Source organism: Macaca nemestrina, chromosome 4 (genome assembly GCF_043159975.1).
Source record: "Macaca nemestrina isolate mMacNem1 chromosome 4, mMacNem.hap1, whole genome shotgun sequence".
NCBI classification, from domain to species: Eukaryota; Metazoa; Chordata; class Mammalia; order Primates; family Cercopithecidae; genus Macaca; species Macaca nemestrina.
This window is the reverse complement of record NC_092128.1, coordinates 179,748,768-179,775,314: the sequence shown is the minus strand read 5'-3', so window position 1 is coordinate 179,775,314 and position 26,547 is coordinate 179,748,768. Positions and strand designations below refer to the sequence as shown.

Genomic DNA, 26,547 nt, shown 5'->3' with positions numbered 1-26,547 from the left:
TGAGTGCCGCCCTGGTTCCACAGTGAATGCACTCGGCTGCCACTCACAGAAAGCTTTTACTCCACAACCTTTGCCAGCAAGGAAGGAAAATATACAGAAGCAGGGAGGTAATCATTATGTAACCCCCCTCCTTTTTGTTTTTCCTTTTTCGTTTTTAAGGACATCATCCACTAAGGATGGAAATGCATTTATGGTTTCTCCTTTCTGCTAAAGCAAACTCAAGCAGCTTCATTTTCAGAAATGCAGAATTGACAGGGTTTATAAATGCTGCTTTGTTGACTGTGAGCCGTGCGGTTTGGCCCCAGAGTTATCTCAGATAGCACAAATAAATCTGGCGGCCTCCAGTTGTCTCAAACTGAGCATTAGCTCCTTCCCCCGTTGTCTCCCTCCTTGCAGAATTTCCTCTTGGCCTTCAGCACAGACTCCCTCTTCTCATTAATATGCCCTGTTAACTGCTGCCAAACCTCTAGCAGTTTAGTGCATATGTTCCCTTAATCATTTCTCTTTGTTCTAGAAGTCTGTGTTTGGTTTCTGAACCAACCATTTTCCTGCCCCTCCCATCGCTATCCCTGGCTATAGCCTATGACTGTCTACCATCTACATGTTTATTTACAGAACATCCTAGATTGCCTTTGCAGTCTGCTCGCAACATGCTAAATCGTCCCCTCGACCCCTGCCTCATCACCTCGAGAGCCCTGGGCCTTAGGAAGCCAGGTGGAGGGTTGCTGGACCCTCTAGAAAGCAGAGGTTCCTGAAAGACAATGTTAACTCCCTGCACAAAGACTCCTTCTTAGATTTTCTGCTGGTACAACACAAGAAAAGGACGCTTTCTTCTTGGACCCAGTGGCGTACAGCACACTCGATCTCAATGAGTTATTCATCGTGTCCAAGAGAAATACTTCTGAGCTGTATTTCATGTGAGATGGGGTGGGCCTGGCACATGGGCGGCGGGGCCGGCCTGCTCGCCGAGAGCGTCCTGTGCCTGTTCCAGCAGCCGTGTGGGAAGACAGCTGTGTCACCAGCTGAGCCCCTGCCCTGTGTGTCCTGAGGTCTTTTAAACACTTGGAGGGTCTTCTGGGCTCCTCCTGTCCTAACTGAGGTCTGCACACGCCGTCAGGCGGAGCTCCGTGAGCCATCGGTGCACAGTGGACGCTGTTGTTTCTCTCTGCTTTTAAGTATTTTTCTTCTCTTGCCGAGTTCCAGCCATTTGTAAAGTTCCACCCAGTTTCTGTAGCTGGGAGGGGAGGATGATAAGCTTCTCAGAGCATGGTCTTTCTTTAGAGCTCCTTTGTCCTCAGCAGGGCCACTGTGGAAGCCTAGAGACTTACTATTAGAAACTTTATGTTATGACGAAATGCCATCTTTTCTGCATCCCTGTCCTGTCCGCTCCTGTCCTTCCAAAAATCAATCAATCAATCAATCAAAGAGGCCCTCTCATCTGCACTGACAAAGAGGCCAAACCTGATCTTTGTTCTGTTGATGGATCCTACCTCGAACTGCACCTGCGCAGCACCTGATCAGCAATTCCCAGGCATGCAGAGAGAAACTGTCCTACCACGGGGTTACAATAGGGAGAGCGCGGCTTGCAGGAAATTCTCAGAGTGGGGTTTTTTTAATGTGATTTTTTTTCTTTCCTATTTTTGGAAAAAAGTTAATATCCACTCATTTGGTGGAGATGTAATGCACTTTTCTACCTATCCCCCAAAGGAAAGTTTGTATTCTTTTCAATGAAACCATTTTAAAAGCAGGACTGAAGCCGAAAACGATGCAGGGTTCTCCTGCGTCCTCAGAAGGTGTGGATTTATTTACCATAGTTAAATCATAATTAGTTCTCAGGGGATAGTATGTCTTTTAAACAGCTTTATTGCCACCATATTGGTTTTCTGAATAATCAGAAACTTCTGTTAAGATTGTGTTCTAGTGTTCGAACAGAAACGCACCCTAAGTAGGAACAAATGTCAGGAATTGCTAGTTGTCACTTGAAGAAGGTACACACATTGGGGGCGGGGGGAGAAAGAACTTGGCAGGATATTCTGATGAAATAGAATCTAACCGAGTCTTAAATAAATGGAGTAACGCTCAGGCAGGTACACACGCCCCCTCCCATGCTGTTTTTTGATATTAAAAGGTGCTTTCTTCATCTCTTTTCATTCTCACAACTGAGGTTAGAAAGGAGGGTGATATCCCCCTGGCTCCCCATTCCTGAAGGCCAGTGGAAACCACAGTTGGCCATTCCGTGGCCACACACCCTCAGATGCATGCAAACCCTGTCCCTCCTGTGTGAGCGTTGGTGCCGCGTGCGTGTCCATGTCTGGCCTGACCAGTCTTTCCCCCTCTTTGCAGGTTGATGTTTCAGACACCACAGGAAATGGGTTTAATAGCGATCGCAGCCCGGCAGACCCAGGGCAAAGGTCAGTCATCTTTTGTGATCATTGCTGTTGCTTTTGTTTCCTAAACTCTGCAACTCCTGTGGCCCAGGAGCCCATTGAATGTGTGTGCTGAATATCTGGGGGACTCAAGTTAGTAGTTTCTGTTTTCATAACCGCCTGGAATGGAGGAAGAGGAAGAGGGAAGCACTTAGTAGGTTCAGCCTTAGTAGAAAGTTCAGCCTTAGTAGAACCAAAGCATTCTCTCTAATCACCATGCTTATGAATCACTGGACATTTGCCTATGATGGCAAATGTGACCTATGTGAATTCCGGGCTTTGCAATTTAGGAATCCTCACTGTGCTCCAGAGACATTTATTTTCCTGAAGGTTCCCCATAAGGAGCCTTCTGTGGCTGTACCGAGCATCACGTGGGAGGCCTTTTGCATGCCAGTTCCCACCCCAGCCGGCCCTGGGCTTGCATGCACACGGTGGGCTCTGCATCAGTGCCCGTTCACACAGTGACCACAGAGAAGCAGAGCGCTGCCCAGGACTCCACCACCTGCAGATCCCAGAGGCGAGTGCCCACATCCTCCCAGACCCATCTGGGGTCTGACCCTATACAGGGGCTGCTCCACGGGGCTTGGTCCCTCCCTGTCCCAGCCAGTGCCAGGCTCACCCAGATGTGCTTCTCACTCTCACAGGCTCTTATGACTTTTTCATAAGAACCAAAGAAATAAGAAATCTGCTGTTCTCCCTTCTTTCTCCTGAACATGTCTTTCAAACATAATTCAAATGGAAAAAAAATATTTTTGGCAAAAGCTATGGATCTCAATATGTGGATTTTTTTTTTTTTTTTTTTTTTTTTTTAAAGAAAAGACATTCAAGAAGAACTTTGATGAACTCTACCTCTCATTTGGATTCTTCTATTTTTCTAACTTCAATTTTAAGAAAAGTAGGCCAGGCACGGTAGCTCATGCTATAATCCTAGCATTTTGAGAGGCCAAGGCAGAAGATCACTTGAGTCCAGGAGTTCAAGACCAACTGGGACAACTTAGCAAGACCCATCTCTTAAAAAAAAATACAAAAATACAAAAAAATACAAAAATACAAAAAAATACAAAAAATACAAAAATTGGCTAGGCACGGTGGTACTCACCTGTAGTCCCAACTTGAGCCCAGTGAACTGTAATTGCACCACTGCATTCCAGCCTAGGCAACAGAGCAAGACCCTGTCTCTTAAAAAAAAAGAAAAAAGGAAGGAAGAAAGAAAGAAAAGTAACAACTCAGTTAATATCAGGAATCCCTTTATAAACAGCTTTGTTGAAATATAATTCCTCCATTTAAAATATATAGTGCTAGCCGGGCGTGGTGGCTCATGCCTGTAATCCCAACACTTTGGGAGGCCGAGGCAGGCAGATCACTTGAAGTCAGGAGTTCAAGACCAGCCTGGCCAACATGATGAAACCCTGTCTCTACTAAAAATACAAAACTTACCTGGGGATGGTGGCGGACACCTTAATCCCAGTTATTTGGGAGGCTGAGGCAGGAGAATCACTTGAACCCGGGAGGCAGAGGTTGCAGTGAGCTGAGATCACACGCACTGCACTTCAACCTGGGCGACATAATGAGACTTCATCTTACAAAATAATAATATAAATAAATAAATAAAGTATACAGCTCTGTGGCTGTTATTTAATAGCATATTTTCTGGGCAGTGCAACCATCACCACAATAGGAATTGCTTTTAAACAGTGGCTTCCAGGACCTCTCCTGGATCAGTATATATCAGTTCAGTTTCCCAGTGTCTGTGTTTGCCTTCATGACCATATGGTGGGAATTAAACTGATAGTCATGTTCAGACGTTGTAAGACTCTGAGTCATCAAGGCACAAATGATATGCTCACAGAAGCAGAACATTATGCTGATTATTGGAAACTTTTTCAGCAACAGAGCTCAGATTTTAACAAGCTATTCTTTCATTGAGTTAAGCCCAGAATATAATAAGCATTGTAATACAATGAGAAGTGTAATAAGTCCAGGTTTATTTGAGTGTGTGGCCCTGGCATGACGTGTGTCTGTGTCTGTCTACATGGCAAGGTAGCCTGTTTCCCACTGCGCACTGTGTTCCAGGACGGGGAGGGAATGCGTGGCTGAGCCCCGTGGGATGTGCTCTTTCTACTCTGCTCATCTCCATCCCACTGAGATCCCAGCTGGGACAGAGGATCCCGTTTGTCCAGCATCTGATGTCCGTGGCTGTCGTGGAAGCAGTGAGGTCCATTCCCAAGTATCAGGTAGGTACAGTTCAGTCCCCCTCTACGACCCTGTAATGCATGCAGAATCCGGCTTATTCTTGTTTGTAGCATGTGCTTGCATAATTGGTGGCTGTAGAACCTCAGCCTACCCTTTGCACAGCTGGCAACAAAGTGCCCTCAGAGTTTTAAGAGTGCCACCAGGTGCTAGTGCTGCTTCAGACTTGCCCGAATGCATTAATTCCCCAGAACTCCCTTTCTACCCAGTTTTTCAGATTTCTCAAACAGACTGATGAGGGCAACACTTTAGATTTTGGGTTTTGTTGTTGTTTATTTATTTATTTTAACTGAGACAGGGTCTCACTCTGTCACCCAGGCTGGAGTGCAGTGGCACTATCTCGGCTCACTGCAACCTCCACCTCCCAGGCGTAAGCAGTCCTCACACCTCAACCTCCCGAGTAGCTGGGACCATAGGTGCACACCACCACGCCTGGCTATTTTTTTGTATTTTTAATAGAGATGGGTTTCACCATGTGGCCCAGGCTGGTCTTGAACTCCTGAGCTCAAGCAATCTGCCTGCTTCAGCTTCCCAAAGTTCTGGGATTATAGGCATGAGCCACTGCACCTGGTCATGTTTGTTTATTTATTTATTTATTTTTTTTGAGACGGAGTCTCACTCTGTTACCAGGCTGGAGTGTAATGACGCCATCTCTACTCACTGCAATCTCTGCCTCCAGGGTTCAAGCGATTCTCCTGCCTCAGCCTCCTGAGTAGCTGGGACTACAGGTGTGCACCATCACACATAGCTAATTTTTGTGTTGTTGGTAGAGATAGAGTTTCACTATGTTGGCCAGGATGGTCTCAATCTCTTAACCTTGTGATCCTCCCACCTCGGCCTCCCAAAGTGCTGGGATTACAGGCATGAGCCACCGCGCCCGGCCCCGTGTTTGTTTTTTGATTGAAGCACTGGATGAGGTTTGATTGTTGGACTGGATGGAAGTTATTCATCTGCATTTTCTGTTGAAAAGGGTTATTTGGGGACCTAAAAACCTTTCTCATTTCCTGCCTCTGTTTACCAGACTCTGCTCTAGCAGCGCTATCCTTTATCCACTGTTGACCCCATACAATGTGTAGGTCCACTTGGGGCCATCTTCCCCCAGCTATTAGGACCCGTGTGCCTGCTTCTTTATTACTGTTGGATGTTTTGTTGTCAGTTATTAAAAAGACAAGCAACAGGGAATGATTAGCTTACCCACCGAAGCATTTTCTTCCGTACTTGGGCTTCACTTCCCACGGCCCCCTCCCAAATGTTCCTGGAAGAATTTCATATGGGTATAAAGAGGAGATTCCTGCCTCCCTCCCCCAGCAGCTCCTACGTCAGGCTAACGAGAAATGATTGGATTGATTCCTGAAGCAAGGTGTTAAGAGCGTGACTCTCAAAGGAGGCTTGGAGTCCCTGTCATCATTTCATTGAAGAAACAGCCCTTCTCACTGCCCCTTCAATCCCTCTGTGATGTATTCACCGTGTAGGAATTTTTGGTATTCCACAGATGTAGTTAATGCTGACGTCTCTGTTTCCTGTATCACATCACATTGCTGAAACGGACGTTTACTACCACGCACCCAGCATCCTTGCATGTCTGATGGTTTGGGGCATCATACCATTACAGGGCTTCAGGTGCCCGGCCTTTAGCACCTGAGCTGTGCGTTCTGTCTAGCAGAAAGCAATCAAAATAGAAAGTCCTGGCCGGGCGCGGTGGCTCATGCCTGTAATCCCAGCACTTTGGGGAGGCTGAGGCAGGTGGATCACCTGAGGTAAGGAGTTCGAGACCAGCCTGGCCAACATGGTGAAACCCCGTCTCTACTAAAAACATAAAAATCAGCCAGGCATGGTGATGGGTCCCTGTAATCTCAGCTACTCGGGAGGCTGAGGCACAAGAATCGCTTGAACTCGGGAGGTGGAAGTTGCAGTAAGCCGAGATCGTGCCATTGCACTCCAGCCTGGGCAACAGAGCGAGATCCGAATAAAAAAAAAAGAAATAGTCCTGTCATGGGAGAAATTATCTTTAACTCTAGCAACAGGTTAGTCTTAGGAAAATAAATAAAGCAAACACTAAGCTGAGAACGTTAAATGAGTCTGTTTGGTCTGTTTAGCTTTTTCATGGCTTTGACTTTGACCTTGGAGCCCACTAGTTCCCTTAGCAAGCATTCTTTGAGGGCCTGCTATGCACAGAGGCTGCGTGCGCCAAGCACTGGGGGCCAGGATGGAAGTGGGAAGTTTGCCTTCAGCAGTGAACAGGGTCGGGGGAATTTGTGTTCCCATTCTTCTTAAGAAGTTTGTACCAATGTTTTTTCCCTCTTCCACAGTCAGCTGCCCAGCGTCACCTGTGTGATGGGACATTTGATTTTGAATTGGGTTTCTTTTTTAACATAGCCAAGTTAGCTGACACAGAGCAGCTACTAGATGATGGAAACAGGCCCCTGTTGTTTGGATTTCACTTTTTTTATGGCCTTCAGTAGGACCCCAACTGGTCACTAACCAGAGGTCACCGTCAGCACACAAATCATGACCACCCTCTCCAGGCCCAAGGCAGCCTCACTGGGATGCGCCCATTCCTTCCGGAGCCCGCCTTGGGGTACCCATTCTCACTCCTGCTCTTTCTTCTGTCCATGAAGTACCCCTGGGTCCCGTACCCTCCCTCCACCCACACACCCCTGCCCCTGCTCTCTTCTCTGCTTCTTTTTTTTTTTTTTGAGACAGAGTCTTGCTTTGTTGCCCAGGCTGGAGTGCAGTGGCATGATGTCCGCTCACTGCGAGCTCCGCCCCCCTGGGTTCATGCCGTTCTCCTGCCTCAGCCTCCCGAGTAGCTGGGACTACAGGCGCCCGCCACCTCGCCCGGCTAATTTTTTTATATTCTTAGTAGAGATGGGGTTTCACCATGTTTGCCAGGATGGTCTCGATCTCCTGACCTCGTGATCCGCCCGCCTTGGCCTCCCAAAGTGCTGGGATTACAGGCCTGAGCCACCACGCCTGGCCTCTTCTCTGCTTCTTAAAATTCTGTTCATCCTTAAGGCCCAGCTCCAATGCTATTCTCAGACCCTCCAGCTACTTCCAGCTCTTTCCTCCAGCACCATCCAGCACTTGCTGTGTTGAAGCCTCTTTTATGGTTTCCACCGTGTGTAGCTTTGAAGAGGAGTGATGTGTGCTCCTGTTCCGTCTCCCATGAAGTTAGTAGCTCTCCGAGAGCAGGATTTGTTTCATTTTGGTCTTTTTTTATGTGGGAGGATCACGGCAGCTGTTGGAATAAATGATTGAGAAAATGAAAAATAAGCACACAGCCCTCCTCTTCATCTGGAAATGCTGGTCCTGCTTACCTGCGTGAGAACCCAGAGTTTCATGAACTGCTTCATGAGCCGATGAGATCTGAAGCCATGAAGGCGAGCTGGAGCCCGAGTGCAGGGCCCGCCCAGGCACCAGCTGTCACGCACGCACGTGGCGGAGGAGCTTGACAGCTCTGGGAACTCTGCAGGTGTCCTCCCACCACCTAGGCAGGGGCTCATTCCCCTGGCCATGGCACTGGCACAGGGGGATGTGGGAAGGCGGGAGAGGAGCAGGAAAGGGAACGGGGGGCAGTGACGAAGAGCAGAGCCTCCTAGTCACAGGTTTTCTAGAGGAGACTTTCTCAGCCTGGCGCTATTGCTATGTGGGCCCTGGCATGTTTGTCGTGGGGATGTCCTGTGCCTTAAAGGATATGTGTCAGCATTGCGCCCTCTACTCTCTAGAGGCCAGTAGCACTCCCTCAGGCTGTGAAAACCAAGGAAGTCTCCTGCTGTCGCCAAATCCACCCCTTTCCCGCTGAGAATCCCCGTTCTAGAGAGAAAAGAAACGTGAAGCTGTTGATCAGTTCCAGGGCATTGCACGCCCCCCATCCTTGGTTTACTTAGACTTTCTGTTCTTCTGTGCTCCTATTCCTGTATTTTTCCTCTCAGCCTAAACTGCTATTTTAGAGCAGATGAGCTTCCACTATGCTCTAACTGGCCAAAGTCAAAAGAAGGCCTGTTGGAAGGAGGAAGGGGATTTCATGGAAGCACCAGGCCACGTAGCATGGGATTCATCACCCAGGCCTGGTGGCAGAAGGGTTTGAATCCCAGCTCCGTGGCTTTCAAGTGGTATAACCTCAGGCAAGCCACATAACTGCTCTAAGCTTCCGTTTCTCCCCCTGTTCCCTAGGGATGCGCTGGCACCAATACATGGGCTGGGTGTAAGTAACACGTGGACTAGTGCTGAGAAGGCGCTCAGTGCCATGCCTGGCCTGCGATGTGGGAAGACCAGCCCCATGGCCCTCGGAGGCCATCAGCTGCTCTCTGCTCCCTTAGCTTTATTTTGCTGAATGTTCTCTTCCAGCCTCGCATCTCCAGACAGGCTTCCTTTATCCACACATGGCACAGCCTGGCTGCCAGCCCCAGGTCTAGAAGACCTGGTGGTTCTGACACCCACTCGGCTAGCCCAGTCTCTGTGTCCCAACTTCAGAGTCACGGTGGATAGGCAGAGGCCTGGGTGGCCTTGTTCAAGACGCTGTCCACTCTCGGTGCATTCTGTGAGCTGATGACGGGGAGAGCCTCCCCAGGCCACACCATTCAAGATGAAGAGGTAGTAGGCCACATGACAAGTCCGGTTTCATTACCCAGGGGAATTTCTCCTCTGCGTCTTCACAGCACTCTTTTTTTTTTTTTTTTTGAGACAGAGTCTCGCCCTGTCGGCCAGTCTGGAGTGCAGTGGTGCCATCTCGGCTCACTGCAACCTCTGCCTCCCGTGTTCACGTGATTCTCCTGCCTCAGCCTCTCAAGTAGCTGGGATTACAGACGCACACCACCACACCCAGCTAATTTTTTGTATTTTTAGTAGAGACGGGGTTTCACTATGTTGGCCAGACTGGTCTTGAACTCCTGATCTTGCGATCCACCCGTCTCAGCCTCCCAAAGTGCTGGGATTACAGGCACGAGCCACCACGCCCCACCACTGGCTCCTACTCAAGACATTTCTACCTGCCTTTTGTGACCTTGGTTAATTCTGGGCCATCTTTCTCTCTCAAGCATGGGTTCCTGAATGGAGATGCACCCAGAGATTACTATTCTCTCCCCACCCTCTGGCCCTAGCATGTTAGTTAGCTACTCCATGGTGGCGGTGGTGGTGGATACTGACATAATGAACTTCATTTACAAGGTAGGCATCTTCAGAAGGGGTTTTGGATGATGAGAAACAGTGCTGGGGGATGGGGAAGAATGCTGGGGTTTATGCCAGCTGTGTTCTTCAGGGCTTTTACCTCCTGGCCCCAAGAGGCACTTCAATATCGGATTGTCCCAAAGAAGTGATTAGCTGTCTGAAAAAGAGGAGAGGACAAGGCCCATGTTACCTTGGTTTCTGCTTATCTTCCCTTAGCTCAGTGACTTGCCTGGGCCCCTTGTGTCCTGTGACTGCTTAATTAATGTGCAGATTTCCCTTTAGGATATCAACTTACGAGTGAAGTGGCCCAACGATATTTATTACAGCGACCTCATGAAGATCGGCGGAGTTCTGGTTAACTCAACGCTCATGGGAGAAACATTTCATATACTTATTGGTAAGTTTCAAAAACCTTTCCCCCAGCATTTTTAGGTTAATAAAACAATAAAAATAAAAATGGTTGATGGCAGGAGCAGATGATCATATGAGATCATTTTGAGTCTTGTAGTTTTGGAGCAGGGTATAGATGCAGAGAGATTGGTCGAAAGCACTTCACAGAGTTCAGCATTCTCTCTGTGTGACCACGGAAACCACCCACCAAAGTGGTATCATATCAAGCAGGTATGTTCTTACATCCTTCCACACTCCTGCTACTCATTGAATTTGAAATGGCGAAAATAAACATATAACGTTCTATTCTCTAATAAGAAAAGGAAAAGTTAATTTCTTAAATAGTTCTCCTGGTGTCTTGCATTCTTATCCTGACCTTCCTGGACCATGAAAGACTTGGCATCATTTTAACCTTCAGAAGAAGCTCCAGGCTGGTCAAAGCAGGGTAAAGAATCCCTGTTTCACCTCAGCACATCCACATCAGGCAAGAAGATGGATTCAGAGGCGACCTCAGAAGTCCTTAGGTTCCTGGCCGTCCAGCCATCAGCTTCACTCTGTGGCAGTAGAACCTAATCTGTGTTCAGAAACCAGCAATGGTCAAAAAACATGTAACCATGTGTTTCAGGTGCCAGCCAGGGAATACAAGTCCTGTGTTACCAGCTCTGCCACCAAGGGGCAATATTATTCTGGGCAAGCTACTTCATACCCTTAGAGCTCCATTTCCTATCTTCTTTTTTTTTTGAGACGGAGTCCAGCACTGTTGCTTGGGCTGGAATGCAGTGGTGCAATCTCGGCTCACTGCAACCTCTGCTTCCCAGGTTCAAGCGATTCTCCTTTCCTTAGCCTCCCAAGTAGCTGCGAGTACAGGCGTCCGCCACCACACCCAGCTAATTTTTTTGTATTTTTAGTAGAGACAGGGTTTCACTATGTTGGCCAGGCTGGTCTCAAATCCTGACCTCATGATCTACCCGCCTCCCCCTCCCAAAGTGCTGGGATTATAGGCGTGAGCCACCGCATCCAGCCTCCCTCATTTCCTATCTTTGAGTGATTGCAGTTGATGCAGATTCCTAGGTAGGGGCCACAGATAACGAGGCTCATGGATGGCTTCAGGGAGCTAACGAATGTTATCAGCATGGGGTAAGCGAAGGCCAGGCATAGTGGCTTGAGCTCATAATCCCAGCTACTTGTGAGACTGAGGCAGGAAGATCACTTGAACCAGGAGTTCAAGGCTACAGTGAGCTGTGATTGAGCCACTACATGGCTCAGTGTCATCATTCTGGGTGACAGAGTGAGACCCTGTCTCAAAAATAAAAAATAGGCCGGGTGTGGTGGCTCACACCTGTAATCTCAGCACTTTGGGAGCCTGAGGTGGGTGGATTGCTTGAGTCTGGGAGTTCGAGACCAGCCTGAGCAACACGGTGAAACCCTGTCTCCACTAAAAATACAAAAAATTAGCTGGGCATGGTGGCGCGTGCCTGTAGTCGCAGCTACTCAGGAGGCTGAGATGGGAAAGTCACCTGAGCTCAGGAGGTTGAGGCTGCAGTGCACTATGATGGCTCCAGTGCACTCCAGTCTGGGCAACTGGAGTGAGATCCTGTCTCAAAAAAAAAAATAAATAAATAAAAATAAAAAATAAAGTAGGGGAATGAAACATTTTCCTATGGTGAGAACCCATAGCTTCTATTGAATTCTGAAGGCCATGGGATGGGGTCTCTGACTTTGGGGATTTAGTGCTCACTGGTCCTTAGAAGGATGTAGCCGAAGTGGCCAGTAGTCAGTGTTGCTACTCATCCTAGGAATTCCAGTTTTCTGAACACAAGGGAGAATTTTCAGTGCTATATGGCACTTAATTTAATGCGTTACGAGCGTTCAGCAGGCGCTTCAGTTACTGTACGTATGGAACGGATGAATACATGAACAACTGCAAGTTCTGCCCCTGTTGCCGTAGTTACTTGTTTTTTTCCAGAGGTAATTGACATTGCTTTGTATTTTAATAGCCAGTATATTATTTTAAAATCTGAGACCAGTCAGTCCTTCCCTTCACACGGGAAATGGCAGGACACTTGCCGGAGAATGCTGTTGTTACAAATGGCATCGTTCTGTCTGTGGCAAATGTTTTGGGGATTTTTTTCTTAGAGTCTCTGAACACAGGTAGTTTTCTTACTGCCTAGTTTTTCCAGTATTTCATTTCTTACTTAAGACCTCTTGCAGGCTGATTCAGGGTCCTGCTGAACACTGAAGTTCAGCTTTTCTGAAGACGCCGCCGTCTCCCTGGAGAGGATAGTGGTGTTAAGTAACGGCACAGATAAGCCTGTTCAGATACCATCCTTGGTAACTCTCATGAAGCCTTGGTTTAGGAGCCTGTAAAAAGTCCACTGAAAATGGGTCGGCGTCTTGCCAACAGCGTAACCTTAGCACCAAAGACTTCCAAGGATAAAGTATTAAAAGATGCATTCTAGGGTTATGCCATGACCAAGGTTTGAAATTTCTGAATCCAGAGTTTACTTCCCAAATCCTGAATAAAACTCTATTTTCAAGCATGGGATCTGTTACTCAAGTAGGAGAAGAAACAAGAGATTGTATTCTCTATTGGACTCAGTGCAGAGCTGCAATGCTTGGTAAACCACTTATTTCAGAGGCAACACTGATACGTTTGTCCCATATTTAATAGCATCTGTTGAATTAAATTGAATCAAATGTGGCTTTCTTTTTTCTTACCTTCTTATTTGCAGTAAGGTTGAGATGGTTTTAGCTTGAACAAGAATAATAAAAGAAGGACAAAAAGGAAGATGGACAAAAAGATATAAGTCATTCTTCAAGTGGTTAGAGACATGAAGTCTGAAATGAGGACAAGGAAGGAGGAAGTTGACAGTCAAGACTGTAACTTTTTCCAAGTGGCAGAGAGGAATGTGTGATGCCATCAACAGGCTGAGCTGCTCAATTGTTTGTTTTTGTCCAGGCTGTGGATTTAATGTGACTAACAGTAACCCTACCATCTGCATCAACGACCTCGTCACAGAATACAATAAGCAACACAAGGCCGAACTGAAGCCCTTAAGAGCCGATTATCTCATCGCCAGAGTCGTGACTGTGCTGGAGAAACTGATCGAAGAGTTTCAGGACAAAGGGCCCAACAGCGTCCTTCCCCTTTATTACCGATACTGGGTCCACAGGTCAGTGCTGGCTCATCTTCATTCTTTTCAGCTCCTTTATTAGTATCTTAGTAGTTCAGTATTTTTTTTTTTTTCTTTGAGACGGAGTCTCGCTCTGTCCCCTAGGCTGGAGTGCACTGGCGCCATCTCGGCTCACTGCAACCTCTGCCTCCCGGGTTCACGCCAGTCTCCTGCCTCAGCCTCTATAGCTGGGACTACAGGCGCCCGCCATCACGCCCGGCTGATTTTTTGTATTTTTAGTAGAGATGGGGTTTCACCGTGTTAGCCAGGATGGTCTCGATCTCCTGACCTTGTGATCTGCCCACCTCGGCCTCCCAAAGTGCTGGGATTACAGGCATGAGCCACCGTGCCCGACCGTAGTTCAGTATCTTAAAACGAGGGACTGAGCGCTGGTCTGAATGATTATTTTCTGTGCCTCTATTGGAGAAAATGCATGGACACCACCTTGACCAAGTTAGCATCGCCAATAATGGAGCAAACGGGCATCTTATGCCTCCTGGTGGGATGCGGTGGAAAGAACCAAAATCGTGAGAGAGTTTCACATTGGTTTAATCTGATTCTAATTGTGAAGAAACAATCAGATGCATCTAAATTGTCAAACCTTCTAGGTAACAGTGGTACTCAAAATGAGATCCCAGGCAGTGGCCTCAGCCTCAACCAGGGGCTACCGCATCAGAAACCCCTGGGCTGGGCCCAGCACCCTGTGTCATAACAGATGCTCCGGGGATTCTCATGCAGCTGAAGTTTGAGGACCACTCACTGATTTTACAACCACAGGCCTGTGCCCTGCAAAAATGTCAGTGTCTGCACACAAACAATTGGACAAAAAAAAAGGTGGCAGAATTGTTTGGGATTAGAGAAGATGAAAGAGGCATGACATCTAAATATAATGTATGTGATCCTGGATGGAGGGAAATATCCACAAAGGATATTAAAGGAACAGTAGGAATGACATGAACATGGACCTCTTGTATCCAGACTTTCTTGACTGGTCATGGTTAATGCTATTATAATTTTGTAAGAGGTTCTTGTTCTTAGGAGATAAAGTACTTAAGCAGAAAGTGTCACAATGCCTGCAGCTTTTAAAAAACTTTTTAAAATTTTCATTTGTTTTCTATTTCTATTCCTTTTTTTTTTTTTTTTTTTTTTTTTTTTAAAGAGAGGGTCTTGCTCTGTCACTGGAGTGCAGTGGTGCCATCATAGCTCACTACTGAAACCTCGAACTCCCGGGCTCAAATGATCCTCCTGCCTCAGCCTCCCAAGTAGCCGAGACAACAGGAATGTGCCACACAGCCCACTAATTCAAAAAAGTTTTTTTTTTTTTTTTTTTTTTTTTTTTTTTGTAGAAGCAGGGTCTCACTATATTGCCCAGACTGGTCTTGAACTCCTGGCCTCAAGCAATCCTCCCACCTTGGCCTCCCAAAGTGCTAAGATTACAAGCATGAGCTACCACACCCAGCTGCAACTTACCTTTACATGATGCAGGAAAAAAAAAATGTGTGCTTATATGTGTTTATATGTGAAGAAAGAAAGCAAATATGGAAAGCATTTTAATTTGGTGTGAGAATGGAAGAGAATATGAGGTTTGTTGTACTATTCTTTCAGCTTTTCTGTGATTTGAAATTCTTCAAAATAAAAACTTGAGGAGAAAATTCTATATGTTGAAAGCTGTTAAGAAGGATGTGAGTTGAGTATATTTGGAAAATATTCGAAAGAAATAGGATCAGAATGAATTTCACTTGTGGCTGATATGACCCAACTTTGTTTTATGAGATAAAACATTGTTTGCCAACTCAGGCTCTTTTCCTCCAACCTCAGCCAAAAAACCTAGAGTTGCAGAGTGTTTCTTAAAAGTGCTGATGACCAGAATTAGGAGGAGTGACGTTGTGTGAAGAAATTTCGACTCCTTGTTGAACTTGCACCCTGCTGGTTCTTTGAGTAGTTCTTAAAACCATTCACCAGGGTGGAAGAAAGTCAGAGCTCAGCCCAGGCTGCCTTTTCCCCGCAGCGAGCCTCAGCCCTCTCCCCAGCACCCCCAGCCCTCCCATCATGGATTATTCTTCAGCTCATTGTCTTAAGCCGTCCTGTGACACCTCCCAGTGACCTCACGCTGTTCTTCCTTTTCAGTGGTCAGCAAGTCCATCTGGGCAGTGCGGACGGACCAAAGGTGTCCATCGTTGGCCTGGACGATTCCGGCTTCCTCCAGGTTCACCAGGAGGGCGGCGAGGTTGTGACTGTGCACCCCGATGGCAACTCCTTCGACATGCTGAGAAACCTCATCCTCCCCAAACGGCGGTAATGCCGGGCGTCCCTGAGACGGGCCTGGGCCTGCCCTCCTGACTCACCGGGCCTGGCACCTGGGCAGCAGGCGAGGATGCCACTGGGCTGGGGTCCGAGCCCAGTGCAGAACCACCACCGTGAGCATTCAGCTTTCATCGCGGCCGCCTGTCCGTGCCCACGCATCTGGAAATCTAATTTAGAGTTGTAGGTGAATTTTCTCTTCCTCCAATTCATTTGTGAAGTCTTTGGTTCTTTTTCTATGTTTCTGTTTTTTGTTTTAGGTTTGTTTTGTTGTCGTTTTCTTTGGTGTTTGAAGCGGCTCTGGGATAGATGGTTAAGAAGTAGAACATTTAGTTTAGGGGAAACCCTCCCACAGGTGGGAGATCGGTCTCCCCTCTGGGGCTTGGACTTCTGTTTATTATCAGGGGGAGTTTTTACATGGAAATGGCAATGGGAGAATTCAGATATTTTCCCAGTAGCGGAGACCTTTACCCCTAGTCTATGAAAAAACAAACCAAAATATGCTCTTGGGCCCAGGACAGTGGTGAGTTAGAGGTGTGCTATCACTGTTTGTAAGCATCTGGGGAGGTGTTGAACTATAAGAACATGATTTGACACTTAGTCATTGTTCTGTGTTTTTATTAATGAAGGAAAGGGAAGGTAGACTTCCAAGAGTTACTCTCCCCCCGGTGGTGTGGCCCCATAGCGAAGTCTAAACACCTGTAGAGACACAGCTAACCCGTGTGGTTGCGATGACCTTGTAGAGGAAATCGGTTAATTACTTTCACATCATTCAATGAGCTCTCCTTTGCTAAGGCAGTTTAAATGTCCTGAGTTAGGGACTTACTTTCTTAAGTAAGTTTAAATTTACTGCATATTGTGAAGAGATGGGATCAAGTTCAGAATCCTTAAATGTCTGATTAGGCATCACTTGGATGAGGAGGTGGGCGATTTGGCTCTAACAGCTGGAGATGAAGGCACACTCATACAACATACAAGGGAGGACTTGGAGCTTTTAACCCAGTTTCAGATTCACTCTGAGATGTGGAGCATTCCTGCAAGACTGTGCAGCTCACAGGATACAGAAGACATGGCATTTCACTCAGAAGTCACAGGGTTTTTTGCCCCCCTCATTTACCCCATATTACCAAGAAAGAAAATGTTATGGATACTGAACACCATCAGTTCAGAGGGAGGATGTGTGTGTGCGTGCCCGCATATGTGTGTGCGTGCGTGTGTACGCACATAGCTTTAAAAGAAGACATTCAAAATCTGATGTGCTACAAGTCTCACGAAAGAACAAAAGAAAGGAAGGCTTTTGATATGCACTCGCTTTTCCCAGATGTACACCATGCCTTTTCCATGTCCCTCCTATCTCTGTTGAACTTATGAATCATACCCGTTACTTTTCAGCTTTAAAAGGCCAATTTTTGTCCAGTCTTCTGTCTTCCTGCCAGTCCCAGCTGAAATTAGTGGAAAGAAAGTTTGATGGCACTTTCAGCTTTGAACAAAATCCCTTCATTGTAAACTAGCACCATCTTTATCCAGGTCTTACCCAGTCAGGCTAATTCCAGAAACTTGTGGTTTTTAGTATAAAATTTGTCTACCTTTAGCTAGGCACAGGACCGCCCCATAGGAAGAAAAAATACCCAATATATATTTTTTGGAAATGAAACATTAAAAGAACTTAAAAAGTAATTTTTGGAAATGAGGCTTCAATTAGAATTATTATTCTCAAAAAAATAAAAACGAACAAACAAACCACAAAGAAACCACTCTTCCGAAATGCCCAAGCCTTCTTTTGAAATTAGAAGCTTAAATAAAATATAAGTCCACACCACCCCCAAATTACAAAATGGACTCACCCTTGAGAGGGCATCTGCAAAATATCATCAGGGACAAAGATCTCGAGGCTAACGATGCAGGTTTCATTTCTCAGACTTTGTAATATAAGGCAAGCCCTCTCGGAGCTGCCATCATCACTTTTTGAATTTCTTTGGGGGTTATTTAATGAAAAACATGCTATGTTTTGTTTTAAGCTGAAGTCCTATTCTGGACATTCTGCTTTGGGAAAAAAAAAGTTATCATTTAATTTCCTTTCTGCAAATTAAAACTAATGACGTGTGGCCTTGTCAAAGGATATGGAGATGTTCCGGGCATACTGCTGTGCTCTGTGCTTTCCAACAGGCGCTTCTCCGCCGCGCAGGAGACCCACTTGTCTTGAGGGAGATAAAGCAGCCTTGAAGCAGATGCTGCGTTTTCCATAAATCTGATTTTGCCTCACGTGAACCAAAGACTCTCAGAACTCTGCTTCCTATAGAATTAGCTGAATAAAGGCATTTTACTGATAGCTGTTAGTGTTAGCGAAACCTGTCTACCTGCTCTACCACACTCTCCAATTTGGGCCACTTATGCACCCGGCAACCTGGGATGTGAAGGAGCTTTAAAGTCTTAATGGGAACTTGGCATTTTCCTCATGATCTTTAAAATGTGGTCACTAAACTCAGGATTGGCCTGTGCTTTTAGAACACTGGAATAGCCCTTGCTTTAGAGGCTGTGCATTGAGTATTGACCGTATTTTGTAAAAGGCCAGATATCCTCCCTTCCAGGCTGGTAACAGGTTTCAGGGGGACTCTTGGGGAAGTGCCCCCTAAAATCGAACACAGCAATAACTGGGCTTCCTGTCCCCACCCCCACCCCAGCAGTGCTTTTTGGCACTGGGAACTCTGCCAGGGAGTGGTGGAAGTGGGAAGGATTTGTGTTCGAAGTAAAATCATGGTTGAGTTTCACTGCAGCAGGCTGACATTGCCTGATGTGAGAGCAAGCGGCCCACTGGGTTGCCGGTGCACAGGCCCACATCGGGGGAGCACGGGCCACAGAGCACAGCCTCTGGGGGTCCCCCAAGCCACAGCATATGCAGCATGGCCGCCCCTTGCCCTAGAGTCTGGGAACAAAGAGAGGAGCCAGCCTCGCCACACTGCTTCAGATGGAGAAGGGAGGCGGGGTGGGCGTCCGTTCTCCAGATCTGTTTGCTCTTAACAGGCAGAACATGGGAGAATCCTTATTGCTGGTTAATCACTATGCATATTTGAAATAAAAGAAAGTGTCAGCCTCTGCATTTTAACTTCTCAAGGAATGCCTCTGAAAAGAATCACTTTAAACCAATGCCTATAAAAAGCAAGTCTACCAAAATAAACTAAGACTTTCTATGTGGTTTGGGCTCAACCTTATTTTTACAAGTTTCATTTTTAAAAGTAGGCAACTACTTTGGGTTACAGTATTTTTATTCATATTTAAACATATTTTTACAAAATAAATAAAGTGTTTTACATAATAAGGAATATGTATGTATTTCCAAGTATTAAGAAGCCAGGTTTTTTTTTTTGTTTTTTGTTTTTTTTGATGTATTATTGACAGATGTATTCAGCGTCATACACAAGAGAAATATTATTACTCCAAAGAATGAAAGTTAATAAAACCCCAAAGCAAAAACCCTTTTAATTGAGGTGAGAAATAAATGTAACAACTTCTAGATTATTTTTAGGATTTTTCTTATTCTTTTGTGGCAACTGCTTGACTTTTCATCTGAACAGTTTTTCCTCCCAAGATTTTAACCTTATATGTCATACTTAAGTTTAGGAACAGCTTGAATAATGCATTCTAGATAACACACGGGCTATGATTCACTAAAATTCCAAGCTACTGTAATTTTATGGCATTTATTTGCAAATGTTCTTTGTATCCCATTTTATCTGTAACAGCACCCCCAGTCTACCTTAACCATCTTATAGCTCTGGTAAATTAAAACTTAGGTAGACTTTATACAAGATCCACTGGCCGTATTAAACCTCCCCCACTCTTAGGGCTTAGGGCAGAAGGGACGAAGGCAGGGCTGATAGGACTTTTAAAAGGATAAAAGAGGTGGGGGCAAGGGAGGCAGAAAATACAGGCTCTTACAGATACCCTCCACACTGCCCTCCACACCCAGGCCACTGCTCTACAAAGGTATGAATGGAATGGCTTTTCTAGAAAAGGGTTTCCAAGAACATAAAGGAATTCCTTTCCCTGGGAGGCCCCGTGGAGGGCTGAGCCAGCCTGGAATTGGGCTTATTTCTCAAATCCATTTGATCTGGCATTTTTGTCAACATGGTACATGTTAGGACCCACGACGATTTTTTTTTCCTTTTTGTAAAAGAGAGGCATATGTATTAAAATGCTTCCTCTTCCCCTACCAGAGCCTCACAGAAGTCAAGAAACGCTATCCCCAGCTTGAATGTGCAGACTCTTCAAGATGGAGGTAACAATATTAGGTTGCCATAGTAACAGCTCTGCTAACTTTGCACTCAGCCCTGGCCGTCCTGAAGCCAGCTCATGTAAGAATCTTCGGCCGGGCGCGGTGGCTCAAGCCTGTAATCCTAGCACTTTGGGAGGCCGAGACGGGCGGATCACGAGGTCAGGAGATCGAGACCATCCTGGCTAACACAGTGAAACCCCGTCTCTACTAAAAATACAAAAACTTAGCCGGGCGAGGTGGCGGGCGCCTGTAGTCCCAGCTACTCGGGAGGCTGAGGCAGGAGAATGGCGTGAACCCGGGAGGCGGAGCTTGCAGTGAGCTGAGATCCGGCCACTGCACTCCAGCCTGGGTGACAGAGCGAGACTCCGTCTCAAAAAAAAAAAAAAAAAAAAAAAAAAAAGAATCTTCCTTCATGTTCTAGGTTATGAAAACGGTGAAGTTTGTTTAGACAAGGACGTTTTCACTAGTACACATTTTCTTTTTCAAGTACATACACACTGTTACGCCTGTCCACGTTGCCACTTGTAAATCTGTAATAGGGTCTTTTTCCTCAACAGTAACCTTTGTTATTGAACTGCTCCGATAGCCTTGATTTATTTTTACGAAATACAGCCCCAAAAGTTAATAACAAGGTAGACACAAAAGCATTTTGCGGTACTTTATTGAAAAATGTCGGTGGTATCTCCTAGTAATCAAACCTACACCTTTCAAGAATCATGGTTTAATTATAAGACTCATGAACATTAAAAAAAAAAAAAATACCCTCGGCTTATTTCCCGTGCACACACTCACAAGGAGCTGTGAATGAGGTATAGCTGAGTGCGTGGAGAGGCGGGCACCTCCCTTCCTACCATCCAGCCCCTTCGCTACATGACCCACAGTCCTAAATTTGCAAATTGTGACTCTTACCATGAGGCCCACTGACAGACACCCTGTAGGGATTGTATCAGGTCCTCACTAAGTGACACAGGGTTGGCAAAAAAAAAAAAAAAATTCACATTTTGAGAGCAGCTGGTGTAGGTGCACTTGATTCTAGAACAATGAGTTTAAAACATTTGAGAAAACCTCTTTCCGTTCAGGTGGAAAAAGTTTCCTAATATAAACCATTTTGATAAAGCAGCAGAATGATGCAGTGTTGATAGGATGAAGAAAATTGAAAGATGGTGGTTCAATGCATTGGTGCAGTTCAGAGCCATGGCAGGATTTTCCAATGTTGAGATCTTTAAGCAAAACCCATAAAAAATAAAAATTAATGGAAGCTCATTTTTTAAACACTGCTGGTGCTTTACGAAAGGATTTCTGTTTACCTGTTGCACACGTAACGTTCTTATGACGTTTTCTTGATGTGTAGAAAATGCTTAAAATGTCTACATCATTTTCATTACATCCCCTTAAGCATGTTTTTCATCCACACGGTGCAGTCCATTGACAGTGTTTGGTATTGCACATGCAATTTAACTTTATTAGCACTATTTGTAGCAAACATGAGCCTAGTGAATTACAGAGCTGTGTGGACCAGAGGGATTTTTGCCACGTAATAATTAAGCTTGACAGGGTCATTCTCATAAACTCTCTGGCTACATATATATTTTTGCATTTAATGCCTATTCAATATATTCTGAAGGTGCTACTCTTGGTGTTATCAAGAGTTCATAGGGGTTAGGGGGAAGTAAGAGCTTGTTAATGGATTTGTGAAGCACACCCATGTTCACAGACACACAAAATGGAATTGCATGGTCACCCCCTTAGTCTTGGCTTGTTGGTTTTTGAATTGAAGAAAGGGTTAAATAAAACAAAAATAATGAGACTCTTGAATGACTTAAAGACAGTGGAGTTGTGTATTCATGGGACTTACAATCGTCACTTCTGCCTTCACCTAAGCATCTAAAAGGGCTCGGACACAGGCGTCGCCTTCCAGGGCTGCCGTCCACTTGGAAGAGCGGACTGCGGCAGGGTGGGTTTCCCTCCTGAAAGTGGAGGATATTTGCGGAGTGAAATCGCTTAAATCCCCCAGCGGGACTATCGTGGAACGTTGGGGACAAGGCAAGATGCGTGAAGCCCGATTTCAAGGTGAGGAAACCAAGCCACCAGCAACTGGGTCGCACTGGCCCTCGCAGGACAGAGGTGGGCGGTCACCTGCCCGGACCCGGGCGCTCCTCGACCCTCGGCACCGGCGCGCGCGGCCTCCGCGGTGGAAATCCGCAAGTCGGCGGCGGGGTCCAATTCAAATAGCTGTCTCTGCATAAATTAACGTAGGTCGTGCGCACCTGCCGGGCTCGGGGGCGCCGCAGCCCCGAGGCCGGGTCCAGGCTCCTGGCGCGGGCGGCCGACGGGTCACCTCCCGTTGGTGATGATGACCGAGGCGCCCAGGTAGTGCGGCAGTGGCGTGCCGGCTGGGGAGGCGGCGGCGGGGCTCGGGTGCCGGGGCCGCAGCGCGCTGGTCGCCGCCTCGGGGCCGCCGGGAGCGCAGGCCAAGCCGGAGGCGGCGGGTGCGGCGCCCCCCAGCGGTCCGCGCCGGGTCAGCACGCGGTGGTAGTTGAGCAGCACGAAGGGCAGCTGCGGCGGCGCGCCCGGGGGCTCGGGGGCCGGGGGCGCGCAGCACTCCGGCGCCGCGCGGGCCAGCGCCAGCCGTACCCCGTCCCGGGCGGCCTGGCGGGCGGCCTTGGCCGGGCCCAGCGCGGGCTCCTCGCGGTAGTGGCCGCAGCTCGGGAAGCTCGGGGGCGCGGTGTCCTCGCCGAACCTGCGCACGGCGGCGGCGGGCGCTGCGGGGACAGGCGACACGTTAGAGGGCAGCAAGGGGCACGACCGCAGCCACCCCACCCCACCCCCAAGCCCCGGGCGCAGCCACCACCCCTCGGCCGCCCACGCGCTCCACCCGCGGGATCGCTGTCGCCCTCCCCCGCCTTAGTCTAGGCCGCGCTGTCCATTCTCAGGACGCGACCTGAAATGTTCCACGATACAAAGCAGAAAACAGGTGGAATGCCTGTTAAATAATACGCTGTAATGCAACATATCCAAAATACTATCTCAATGTGCAATCAGTGTGAAACAATTATTGGGATATTTTATTCTTTTTTTTTTTTGGTACTGAGATGCAGAGCACAGGTCACACCTGCCTCACTGCACTGGCCACATTTCCATGTTCAAGACCACACAGGGTTGGTGGCTACCTGATTGGACGGCAGAGGTCTAGAGGCCACCAGGGGCCCTGGTGTTGCATGGCCCCTGTCTGCCTTGACGACTTCTGCCCGTCCCTCAGTGGAGAGGGGTGGTAACCACCCTGATCGGTTTCGCTGTGTCCTAATGAAAAATAACCACGCCCATCTACTCAGTCCAATGCCTGACATTAAGTAGCTCCCTGGCTTGTTTTTTTGTTTTGTTTTGTTTTGTTTTTGTCGTTTTCTGTTTGTTTGTCAACATTTGTCTTCCTTTAATACCAAAAAGGCTAGGAAGCTGATCGCAAATTGCCTCAAATTAGCACCTTGGGTCCACTTTTTATCAAGTGTGTGATAAGGAGATTGTTAACCTCTTTCACTTTTAAAATAGTAGTAAAAGTCAAATACCATGTGACAGCATTAGCCAGCTTCAGACACACAAACTCAAGTCAATCTCAAGCGGGTAATATTTTCAGTTATTATCAAAACCCTTTGCTTTGTCTTCCTTTGCTTGGATGTTCTGGAAGATCCCTTCCTTGGTTATGTGAGGGACCCAAGGTGTTCATGGGTGTGGCGGATGGAAATCTAAGGGATCAGTGGCTCCTGGGACAGGCCAGGTCAAAAGGCAGGCGGCCTGGCCCTGGTCGCCAGTGTGGTCTTTTCTAAGTTACTACTTCTGAAAAAACATGTCCTAGTGATTTCCAGAAAGGCGGCATTCTCCTGTAATCTATCCCTCTTCTCAGATTCGGGAAGAAATGTTATCTCAGCTTCAAGTCACAAGACAGAGCGAGAGATTCCTAGGATTTGCAGAAGCAGCAGGATGAGGCCCAAAAGGAGCAGAGCCCTACCTGCCTCTAGAGAGGGGTGAGGGAACTTCGTGGAGCTCTCTTCTTTAATTCCTTCGTCTTTAAGCAGGGCCCGATGTGCTGCTTCTCTGGGGCACGTCATCCTTTTTTTTTTTATTTTTTATTTTTTTTGAGACAGAGGCTCACTCTGTTACCCAGGCTGGAGTGCAGTGGTGTGCTCTCAGCTCACTGCAACCTCCACCTCCCAGGTTCAAGTGATCCTCCCACCTCAGCCTCCGGAGTAGCCAGGATTACAGGTGCTCACCACCGTGCCCAACTAATTTTTGTATTTTTTAGTGGAGATGGGGTTTCACTACGTTGGCCAGGCTGGTCTCAAACTCCTGACCTCAGGTGATCCGCCCACCTTGGCCTCCCAAAGTGCTGGGATTACAGGCGTGAGCCACCGAGCCCGACCTGGGGCACATAATCCTGATGTCACCTTCACCCACATTTTAGTGGCACTGCAGGACATCTGCACCATCTCGGTCTACACTCTGAGCGGCAGTTAGCCTGGGTGCAACGGGAATACATGTCCTGCAGCTAAACCTCTGTCCCCACCTTCCACTCTCTGCCTGGGGTTGTTCCAGTGAGCACACAGGAGCCAGTCTGCGTTCTGGAGAGCTGGCAGTATCTCCGCAGAGAACATCTGCTTGCCTGCCACCAGAAGAAGGCGAAAGGCCATTCGTTTCTGCTGTTGAACTAGCATGTGCAGGGCAGGCCCCTACTGTGTGCCGTGTCTTTGGAAATAGGCGCATCACAGCTTATGACCCCATTTTACAAGTGAAGAAACTGAGGCCTGGAGGGTTTGTGTTCTTTGCCCTGGGTTGTTGAGTGGCATTTCTGTCCCCAAGCCCACGAATGTCCACCATAGTTTTCCCCACTTCCAAAATTGGCATGGAAAGACAGCCAATAGGCCGTTTGTCTCAAATATTCACTTCTGGATGGAGTGGAAAGGAATCTTGAAAAGAAATGCAGCTGGGGTGTTCTCAGCACCTGGGAGCTGGTTTGGAAAATCACTGCCCCCCTTTGGGTGGTGAATGTGGCCAGGATTTATGTGAAGGCGGGATACTCGGTTTTCCTTTGCCCTTTATACTGTCACTAGTGTTCCCAAGGCAGGCAGACTGCCATGTCTCACTCCCGAGGAGTGCCTGCATTGAGAGCAGGGAAGCACAGCAAGCCCTACGTAGAAGCAGAAAGAGGGCAAGTTTGCCCAAAGCGTGAGGGTTCTGTCTCCATCTGCCACCCACCGCCACGGCTGCTTCAGCCCCCGGCCGTGCCCAGTCCTCCCGCCTTCCCCACGAGCAGACCTGACCCACCTTCGTAGCTTGGCACTAGGCCGTGCCGAGCAGTGTTCGCCGGTGGCTCTGGAGGATGTTTAGCTGGAGACGAGCTGCTAGGCACTAGGGGGTTGGCATAATGCCACTGGCATTCACCACTGGCTGGCAGTGTGCTCAGGAAAAAGCGTGCCACCTCACAAGGGGATCCTTGGGGCTGCCCAAACTTGGCCGGCAGCATTGGCTTTTTGCTGCTGAAGACGTGAGAGTCCAGAGGGAAGTGTCCGTAATGGTAGGAGAAGGGCAGGCTGTAGGATGGCGTGTACAGAAGGTCACTACTCTCTGAGTGGAGCTGTGGTTCCGGAGGAACGGGAGCGCTTGCAGGGGGACTGGCTCTCCAGTTTCCGATCTGGCCGCATTCCAGTTTGTCCATTTGGAACGAGCTGTATTGCTGCATGGCAGAGAAGATGGATGACGGGCGAGCGAGGGGCCGGCAGGAAGGAAGCTGCCTTCCGGCCCTGCAAGATCCGCCCCGACGGGGCCCAAGCCCATCCAAGGGCTGCCCCTACCCTCGTCACCACAGCAAGGTCCCACTGGTGACAGGCACACAACAAGCGATACCCCAGTGACCTACTCCCAGGGTAGAAAGAGATCCCGCACCCCGAACTAACAACAAATCAGACACACATGGACACTTGCTGTTTCTTTTCTTTCTTTTTTTGGCATAATATGGAGGCAGTGACGTTCAACGGGTCTATCCGCTAATGACCATGCTACCAAAGTTCACTTGGCACAGAACAGTCAGAGCACTTATTTATTTATTTACTTATTTTTGTGATGGAGTCTTGCTCTGTCACCCAGGCTGGAGTGCAGTGGCACTGTCTCGGCTCACTGCAACCTCTACCTCCTGGGTTCAAGCGATTCCCCTGTCTCAGCCTCCTGAGTAGCTGGGACTACAGGCACGCGCCACCACGCCCAGCTAATTTTTGTATTTTTAAGAGATGGAGTTTCACCATGTTGGCCAGGCTGGACTCAAACTCCTGATCTCAGGTGATCCACCTGCCTTGGCCTCCCAAAGTGCTGGTATTACAGGCATGGGCCACCACGCCCAGCTGACAATTGCTGTTTCTGAGAGCTCACAAACTACTTTTTAAAAAGAGGCAGGGCTTTAATTTTTTAAATGCTGTGGAAATACAATGGACTGGTGTTCTAACCCACCAGTCTAGAATCTAACGCATGGATTCTAACCCGTCAAGCTCATTAGAATCTAACCCGTGGCTTCTAATAGGCTGAA

At 47.6% G+C, this 26,547-nt stretch overlaps 2 protein-coding genes across 13 annotated transcripts in view; one reads left to right on the top strand and one right to left on the bottom strand.

Moving 5' to 3' along the window:
• Nucleotides 1-18,898, top strand: part of LOC105472658 (holocarboxylase synthetase) — a 246,350-nt gene extending 227,452 nt beyond the window's left edge. For 11 of the 12 annotated variants that reach the window (XM_071095699.1, XM_011726102.3, XM_071095702.1 and 8 more), the window contains 5 exons: nt 2,344-2,411; nt 4,500-4,660; nt 10,125-10,239; nt 13,192-13,405; nt 15,533-18,898. In XM_071095699.1, coding sequence (XP_070951800.1) covers nt 2,344-2,411; nt 4,500-4,660; nt 10,125-10,239; nt 13,192-13,405; nt 15,533-15,704 — 730 coding nt within the window. In that variant the 3' untranslated portion in view covers nt 15,705-18,898. The other variant, XM_071095697.1, reaches the window with a different exon arrangement.
• Nucleotides 18,899-18,961: 63 nt separating this feature from the next.
• The window catches only part of LOC105472659 (SIM bHLH transcription factor 2), a 49,643-nt gene continuing 42,057 nt past the window's right edge, over nt 18,962-26,547 (bottom strand). Inside the window, exons 10-11 of the mRNA XM_011726114.3 lie at nt 25,296-25,704; nt 18,962-22,741 (exon numbers count right to left, since the gene is read on the bottom strand). Coding sequence (XP_011724416.1) covers nt 22,314-22,741; nt 25,296-25,704 — 837 coding nt within the window. The 3' untranslated portion in view covers nt 18,962-22,313. The remainder of the gene's footprint in view (nt 22,742-25,295; nt 25,705-26,547) is intronic.